Source organism: Alligator sinensis, unplaced genomic scaffold (genome assembly GCF_000455745.1).
Source record: "Alligator sinensis unplaced genomic scaffold, ASM45574v1 scaffold1377_1, whole genome shotgun sequence".
Lineage (NCBI taxonomy): Eukaryota > Metazoa > Chordata > Crocodylia > Alligatoridae > Alligator > Alligator sinensis.
This window is the reverse complement of record NW_005842585.1, coordinates 577797-586247: the sequence shown is the minus strand read 5'-3', so window position 1 is coordinate 586247 and position 8451 is coordinate 577797. Positions and strand designations below refer to the sequence as shown.

At 49.3% G+C, this 8451-nt stretch overlaps 2 protein-coding genes across 2 annotated transcripts in view; one reads left to right on the top strand and one right to left on the bottom strand.

Moving 5' to 3' along the window:
• P3H4 (prolyl 3-hydroxylase family member 4 (non-enzymatic)) overlaps positions 1-82 on the bottom strand; it is a 19886-nt gene extending 19804 nt beyond the window's left edge. The window contains exon 1 of the mRNA XM_025214521.1: positions 27-82. Within this exon, the coding sequence (XP_025070306.1) occupies positions 27-82 (56 nt within the window). The remainder of the gene's footprint in view (positions 1-26) is intronic.
• A 4429-nt stretch (positions 83-4511) lies between these two features.
• Positions 4512-8451, top strand: part of FKBP10 (FK506 binding protein 10) — an 18199-nt gene continuing 14259 nt past the window's right edge. The window contains exons 1-2 of the mRNA XM_006032772.3: positions 4512-4856; positions 7468-7613. Coding sequence (XP_006032834.1) covers positions 4663-4856; positions 7468-7613 — 340 coding nt within the window. The 5' untranslated portion in view covers positions 4512-4662. The remainder of the gene's footprint in view (positions 4857-7467; positions 7614-8451) is intronic.

Below are 8451 nucleotides of genomic sequence, written 5' to 3'. Positions count from 1 at the left end.
CCCGCTCCCCCGGCCCCCCCCCAAACCCCAGCAGCGCCAGCACCGGCACCAGCAGCGCCAGCCCCGTGCCGCGCCGCGCCATGCCCGCCACGGGACGGGAAGGGGTCTCCGCGCTGCTCCGGGCTGCAGGCGGAGCCGCCGGCCTCGCGCCGCCTCCCGGCCCCGCGCGGGGGTGGCGATGGGCAAGGCCCCTGGGCCGGCAGGATAAAATAGCACCCTGAGGAGACAGACAGACAAGCACAAGGTTTCCCGACCGCAGCCTCGCCTCATCAGATCATAACAAATTCAGGTTGGAAGGGCCCTCATCTTGTCCAGCCCCCTGCTCAAAGCAGGACCAGCCCCCAACTAGATCATCCCAGCCAGGGCTTTGTCCAGCTGGGTCTTAAAAATCTCCAAGGATGGAGATTTCATCCCATCTCTGGGTAACTTGTTGCAGTGCTTTACTACCCTCCCAGGGAGGAAATTCTTCCAACTGTCCAACCTCAATTTCCCTTGCTGCCACTTGAGGCCTTGCTCTGTCATCCGCCCCCATGCTGGTGAAGGGAGCTTCAGTTCATGGAAGTGTGTGCTCACTCTGCGCTTTGGTTCATCTACACACACATGCACACTCACACATGCTTTATGAGGGAAGGACCTGGGATTCCCATGAATGGAAAGGCAAAGACCCAGTAGATTTGCTGCTTTGCGCTCTTCCTTCTCCTACCCTAGAGGAGGTGAATGCTATCCCGCACCGCATTTAGTCCCAGCTCCTCCTGGGAGCGTTCCCCAAGCAGCAGCACTCCACAAACGGTCTCTGGCCCCACATGCCAGACAGACAGGCCACCTCTACATGAGACAACGGCTGCATAGTAGCCGATGACTACGGCACAGTAGCCCGTGACTACGGCGCAGTAGCTTTCAGTGGCGGGAAGCATGACGTGACACTACTGCACAGGAATCTCAGGCTACTGTGCAGTTAGGGTCACGAAAAAGCCATTTGGCAATGCTACGTACTGCACAGTAACTCTGGTTACTGCGCATTCATTTAGTATTGGTTTATACGAGTACTAAATGACTGCACAGTAACAACTGCACAGTCAGTATCTCATGTAGGCCACCGACAGACAGATAGCAAGAGCTTTCGTGAACTGAACTTCACTTCTGAGCCTCACCTCGCAAAGGCCTATTATGCTATACATCTGCCTTGGTTAGTCCATTAGGTGCTAAGCCTACCCCACCTTCACACAAATCCACGCACACTCTTTATGCTGGACTTCTCATGACTGGAAGGGAAAAGACCTTGTAGATTTGTTGCTCCATGCCCTCTTCTTCATCCTACCCTACGATAGTCTTACACTACCCTGCCGCCTTCTACTCGGCTTCAGACTAACGCAGCTAACTACACCTCTCCACACCATATTCAGTCCCAGCTCCTCTTGGGTGTGTTCCCCAAGGGGCAGCACTCCATGAAAGGGCTTTGGCTCTGTGTTGCAGACAGACAGATATATATCTGAGCTTCAGTTCATAAATGCTTGATCTATCTATCTGTCTGTCTATCAATCTATCTTATCTATGCATGCTTTGGTCAGTCCACTAGGTGCTAATCTACTCTGCCTTCTTCTAATTCACTTCAGATTAACACGCTATGTCCCTCCACACCATATTCAATCCCTGCGCCTGCTACAAGCATTCCTCAGGGAGCAGCACTCCACAAAAGGGCCCTGGTTCTGCCAGCCTCATTAATTGAAGTTCACTTCTGAGCTTCACTTCACAAAAGCCTAGCAATATATCTGCCTTGGTTAGTTGTCCATTGGGTGCTAAATCTACCCTGCCTTCTACCTGGCTTCAGATTAACAAACTAACTACGTTCCTCTACATCATATTCAGTCCCAACTCTTGCTGGGAGCATTTCCCAAGGAGCAGCACTCCACAAAAGGGCTTGACTGTGTGTGCCAGAGGGGCCAGCCCTGGGGCACCAGCACCAGAAGAAAGAAGAGGGCATGAAGCAGCAAATCTACTGGGTCTTTGCCCATCCGCTCATGGGAAACCCAACTCCTTCCCTCATAATATGTGTATGTGGAGGGCAGTTCAGCCCTGTGTGGGACCCTTGGCGCTGCTGCTGATGATGCAGGAAGCTCTGCGGTCTCCAGATCCAAGCTCTCAGGGTCAGTGCTGGAGTGGCTAATTTTGTGTTGAAATACCATTAAAGGAGCTGCTGCAGTTTTCAACAATGGGGTAGGAGCAGCAACCTCAAATGGGGATAAATCTGGTCACTTAGGGTGCCATTTGCCCCCTGCAGAGTGATTACAAGCTATATACATCATTCTGCTCCTATTCTGAGGGCATTAGGGAGACCTCAGCTCTGTGCTGTCTGCCTCAGGGTGAATGTTACCCCTAGAGCACAATGGATGTCATGGCATTAGGCATGAGGTCTCACAGGATCAGGCCCTCAGCCCCAAGGATATCAGTCCCATGGTTGCTTCTCCCAGCTGAAGGATAGCAAACAGGCACCCTGGTAAAGGCCTTCATGCAGACTGATGAAGCTTATGGGGGAGAAATTTCCTTTTCTTCACCACAAGCAAGAATTGCTGCTCCTCTTAGATAAATCTGAGCAGTGGCAGAGGCTTGCTTCGTATCCCCTGAAGGAAAATGATTTGCTCTCAATTCTATACTAAAGACATTTGAGTAGATTAAAACTTGAAAGTCTGCAAAGTCCCCAGGTGAACAAAAGGGCATGTGAAGTCCCAAACCACCTCCAGCAGCTCAGGCTAAGGCATGGATTTCAGCTCCTTCTGTACATCAGGCTGGGACGGGCATTAGTTGAGCTAAGGAAAAATCCTCATCTACATCAGGCCTTTCTCTCTAATATTGTCCACTCTGGATGCCACCAGTTTACTAAATAACACTGAGGGCTCTGGTGTAGATGAGGTGAGACAGGCCCTGGCATTTTAACCACCATCTATTGTAGAGTGGGGGAATAGGATGGGTCCTGTTGCAGCCATTGTGGCAAAGGCTTTATAGACAGGTGTGAAGGTCTCTTCCCCAAAGATCTTACAATCCGCATATATTGTTGATGGGCTGTAAAGGACTGGGGGATCACTCATGCTTAATAAGCTCACATTAGAGGAGCTGGACACAAACATTGCTGGGAGAATGACCTGCAAGACCCTTTCCAAACCACTGAAAAGAGGCCATGTTCCCCAACACCAGAAGAGACTGATCAGTAACATGTTTCTCTCTTAAGTGGGATCCTCACCAGCAGTGATTGTGCCTCAAAATATGAGGCCAAGAATCCATCAACTTTGCTAACAGAGAGGTCTCACTGGCTGAGGGGATGAGTGGTAGCTCATCATAGGCCTGTGGCCTGTGTCAGGATGAAGAAGGTCTTATCTCAGTTCCCACTGAAGATGCATCTCACCCTCTCAATCAGTCGATGAGGACTGGCTCCTTTGCTGGTGAGCTCATCAGAAGGGGCATGAACTTGGCCATAAAAACCATTTTCTCTTCAACTAGGGAATGCTGCTCTGTTAGTATTTTGGCAGGATTAGGGTCAAGGGAAACACAGGCAGCTATGCCTGTTAGCAGCTACTTCTCCCACATCTGTACATTCAGGCATATGTATTTTGTATACATCATTAGAGTGCATTCACCATGGATACTGCCATTTGCAGATGGGTTTGTAGAAAGCACAGGTGCATGCAACAGGCAAGTGTACTGCAAGCTTGAGCTGCCTCCTAACAGGGGGTGATGAGACTAAAGTTAACATGCAATGGTGGGGGTATTCTAATGCAAACACCATGACCGAATGTGGAAGAAACTTTCAGGCTACATAACACTACTGGCATGGAGTGCTACCCATGCATGGGGGAACTAAGCATTAACTAGGCTACAGACTGAGGAACAGTATGCAGGGCTGGATCCAGAAGGGATGCAGTGCCATAACTGTACCCCTCTTTTGGCTCAGACTATGTACCCATTTTTGGACTCAAATTTGAACATGATGAGAGGACACGTGAAGAAGAATAGATGATGCAACATCTATAAATAGAAATCACTCCAACACTTCCAAATTATTGTTTGCACTTTGTAAAATTGTTAATCAGCAGCTCTAAGTTCTAATTAATAATTATCTATCTATTGTAGTTATCATTCCTGGCTCCTAACCTTTGTTTAGCAAAACTAACATTCAAGCAAGAAAATGGAATAAATTTGAGCTCAAAGCAAGAGGCCTGAAAATCTAGATGACGGCACTAGGACCCAGCCTAAAACTGGCTGCTGGATGGGATAGGACCTCTTGCTGTACAAACTTGCAGTAAAATAGTCTGCTTCAGCGTTTTCCTTTTCAGAAATAATTGCCAAAAAAAATCCCAACATGGAACTTTTAAACACTGGGTTTTTTTTGCCTTCCTGAATCCCAACGTGCTGAGGAAAATTGCTAGGGCTTCGCTTCATGAAAAGAATTTGTAAGAATCCTTGCAAAAAGACTGAAGACAGCTAAATGACCTCAGCAGCCTCAAGCCCACTTTACACGTTTGCAAAATTCCTGGCGAGATTCGGGGGTGGGAATCAATGAGGCAGGAAGGCGAATCTCCGGCCCTCTGAGAAGGCACCACCCAGCCCTCTTGCAGCCTCTCACATCTGCCGTTGCAGCTTCTTTCCTCTCAGCAACAGGCTCCAAGCAACATGTCCTTAGGCAGCCTCATCTTTCTCATGAGCCTGCTAAGGGCTTTTGGCCTGGGGGACCCGGGTCCTTTAGAAGACGTGGTGATAGACAGATATTACATCCCTAAAATCTGCTTGCGAGAAGTCCAGATGGGGGATTTCATTCGCTACCACTACAATGGGACCTTTAAAGATGGCAAAAAGTTTGACTCCAGGTATAGACCTCTGTTCTTTATCAAACTGCATGCAAATTCATGTCCCTGGAACTCGATCCCTTTTCTTGTTGCAGCAACACAGGAAGCCGGCTGCAAAGCCCCCTCTGAGCCCCTTCTCTCTGCAAAGATGGTTGTATGCAACTTTCCGTGAGCCTCCCTCAGTTGTGTTCAGCCCCAGCTTGTGTCAGGGAGTGCATTAGCATGCTCTCTATTCTAATCTCTTGCACGCTTTGTTTGCTTCACCTGCATTTGCATGCTATTTATTTTATTTACACCTTCTGCAAGGGCAGTGCCAGGATCTCAGAACAGTTCTGCCTGCAGGGTAGATTCAAGGGGCTGACATCTGCTTTGAAAGAGCTCAGGCAGTTTCTGAGGTCTCCATGCTCCCCTCCACTCCACCAGCTTTACACCAGGGTAACGACTCCAGAGGAGTCAGAGTTGTTACAGGAGTGGGAAATCAGGCCCAAGATCCCAAGCTCTGATAGGCCAGGAGCAAGGGCTGGCATAGGATGCTGAACATGCCACAGGACCAGATCCTCGTTTGTATACGTGTCATTCTGGTGGATCCATGAATCCAGAAGCCACGGTGCTGATTCCCAAGGGAACAGAATCGAATCCTTTTGCCGTAGTCTCTTGGGCGAGTTGTTCACCAACCATTGTCTTCTGTATTTTAGGTCAGTTTCATTTAATTTTGCAGAGATTAAAATACCTGGCTGTGCAGCTGCTCAGACAGAGGTGTCAATCCCGCAAACCCCATTCACACGAGGACTTTCTCTTGGGGCAGTCCTGGGGCAATCAGTGAAACTTCTGTGATGGGGAGCAAAAAAGTTTGTATTTGGGGTTGTGTTGCAAAAACAAAGGGGGAGACTAAAGCATGTTGAGCCCTCATCACTTTAGAGCTTGGTTGCTTGTCCAGGTGTTCCCTTTTCCTGTTGGTTTAATTCTGCCGAGGCTCACACACCAATCCTCCCTGTGCTCATGGCAGTGCAAAGCAGGGCTTCCAACAATGCCATCTCTCCAGTGACTTAAGGGGAAATACTCCTGATTTACACCAAAGGTAGAATGAGCCTTGCTACACAGGCCTGGCGCGAGCAAAGACAAACCCCTTCCATGCAAAAAATCAGGCCCAGTTGAGTGCAGCAACCACTGCTTTCCAGGCATGTTTTCAAAGGCTCTAATAAAACACTCAAGGGATTCTGCTCCAGTTTAAATATTGAAATGTGCCTCCTTGTCGCCGAAAGCGTGAACAAGAAGTACAGTAAATCAGCCATGCAGCTGCCACTGCTGCAGTTACAAGTAGTAAAAATACATGCGGGTCTAGGGACTTCTCTGCTAAAACAATTCTTTGTCTTGATGGCTGCAGTGTGCTTTGGGAGAGAACGTTAGGTGCCCATTAAGCAATGCAAAGGATTGCAGTTCATTTGCTAGTTCCCAAATTGCCCTGTTACAATGGGTTTTAAGAAAGAGACTAATCTGCAGGTTAAACACGAGACTCCCATGTTGTGTTTGGGTTTTTCTTCTCCCTCTATTCTGAGCATGGCATATTTTAAATTATTTGGAAGCAGCAGGAAGTCAGGCAGCTCAGTAGCCTCCAAGCCAATCCTTCTTTTCGGAGTTTGTTTGAGATGGAGGTATCGGTACATCCAGTCCCAGCTTAAACATCACCACTGGCCCCTGCAAAAATAAAGAGGTCTGATCGTACACTGTTACCAAGTCTGCAAGCATGTTCAAAATGCAGGGTTGAACCTACCGATTCTTACTAGCATCAAGGAAGTCCCTGCAAGACTTCCTTGTAGGCTTGGCTTTTGCTGCAGAAGAAATCTGCCAGGCAGAGAATAGGGGGAGGGGAGGGGTGCTCATCTCCTGTCCAATGTCCCATATGTGCAGTGCTTCCCTCCTCCTATTCCAGGGCAGTGCTGTAAGGCATGATCTTCACTGCATTATGAGATACCATTTGGCCCATCCTTAGCTTGCCATTTCACAACTAACTGCTTTCACCACAGAGATGTGCAGGGATAGCTGAAATGTAGGGGGCTGAGCAATGGGACCCTGGTCTTGACTCTGCTGCCAGCTCACTGAGAGACTTACCTGAACTGACATTTGCAGAAACAGCTTCTGATGTTGGGTGCTTGTACTAAGCTACCAGGATGTTGATCCTCTTGACATCCCCCTTGGCTGGGATGGGCACTGAGCTGGACTAGGACCCAAAATCAGAGGAGTCTTTTGAAAATGCTGATTCGTCAACGAACCTTGAAATGTGGCTATAATCATGTTTAATAACCAGTAACTGATTAGTGTTTGGCTCATAGTTGCTAAGGTCAGGTGCGCCCATTGTAAACCACTACTCTGACCAAATGATACAATGGTTACCCCAGGAGAGCAGGCAGTATTGGGTCATTCTTTGCTAGATGGGTATTTTCCAGCAACAGAAAACAGGGTTTGTATTATATCCAGCAGTAGAAACACTGGCTGAAAGCTCTGTTGTTGGAGTCCAGCATGGGGATGTGATGAAATAGCAGGCCAGACTGATATGGCTTCTGACCTTGTCTGCTTTGAAGCACCCTAGATACAGCCCAGGTGCCTTGACACATCTATCTCCATTCATCCCCAGCTATGACAGAGGCGCCACTGTGGCCGGCGTGGTGGGAGTTGGGCGGCTGATCACCGGCATGGACCGAGGCCTCCAGGGGATGTGCGTAAACGAGAGACGGCACCTGATCGTCCCTCCTCATTTGGGTTACGGCAGCTTAGGAGTCGGTAAGTGGGCCCACATCTTAACCACCACCCAGTAGCCCTGCATGGCTACCCTCACACCGGCAGAGCTCTGGGAGTACTGTTGGTGTGGGCAGGAGAGGGTGTCCCTCCTATCAGCCCCTTGGGAGCCCACACAACAGTAAAATGAGCAAGGTGATTGTGGGGCCACCTTGCCTCCCACATCACAGACGAAGGCTAAATCCTGCTGGGTTTTCATGTGGACATTAGGGCCAAGAGCAAGAGTGGGTTGCCCCATGATACCCTCCACGCACCCTCAATCCACTTCCATCTGCAGTACTAAGGACCTGTGTGCCTAAAGCCTTCTTTGAAGTCAGCAGGCTCTGCAGTACTTAGGACCTCCATAGGCTGTTTTCCCTTTGGGGTGGGCTGTTCTCCTTACAAGGTGGGCATGCTTCTGCCACTGGTGCCTGCACCAGAGACCCAGGACTGGACCCTTTGCTGGGGAATACATTGCACTGTAGTAACCATTGTCCAGTCCCAGCTTCCTCCTTCCCTGAGCAGCTGAGCTGTCCCTGCAGGCTTCACGGCCAACTCAGCATGAACCACATGCAGACCATCTGCAGCTGTGACCACAAGGATAATGAAAGGCTCCCAGTGCTGGAGCCCCTGCCAGACCCAGCTCTGGTGCATTCAGCCATCTCAGGGTGAGGCCAGTCTTGCATTTCCCGCTCTTGCTAAACCAGACAGCAACAGGGCCTGCTTATTCCAACTACTCATGGCACTGAGATTCCCTCATAGATTCATAGATTCATAGATGTTAGGGCTGGAAGGGTCCTCAATAGATCATCGAGTCCGACCCCCTGCATAGGCAGGAAAGAGT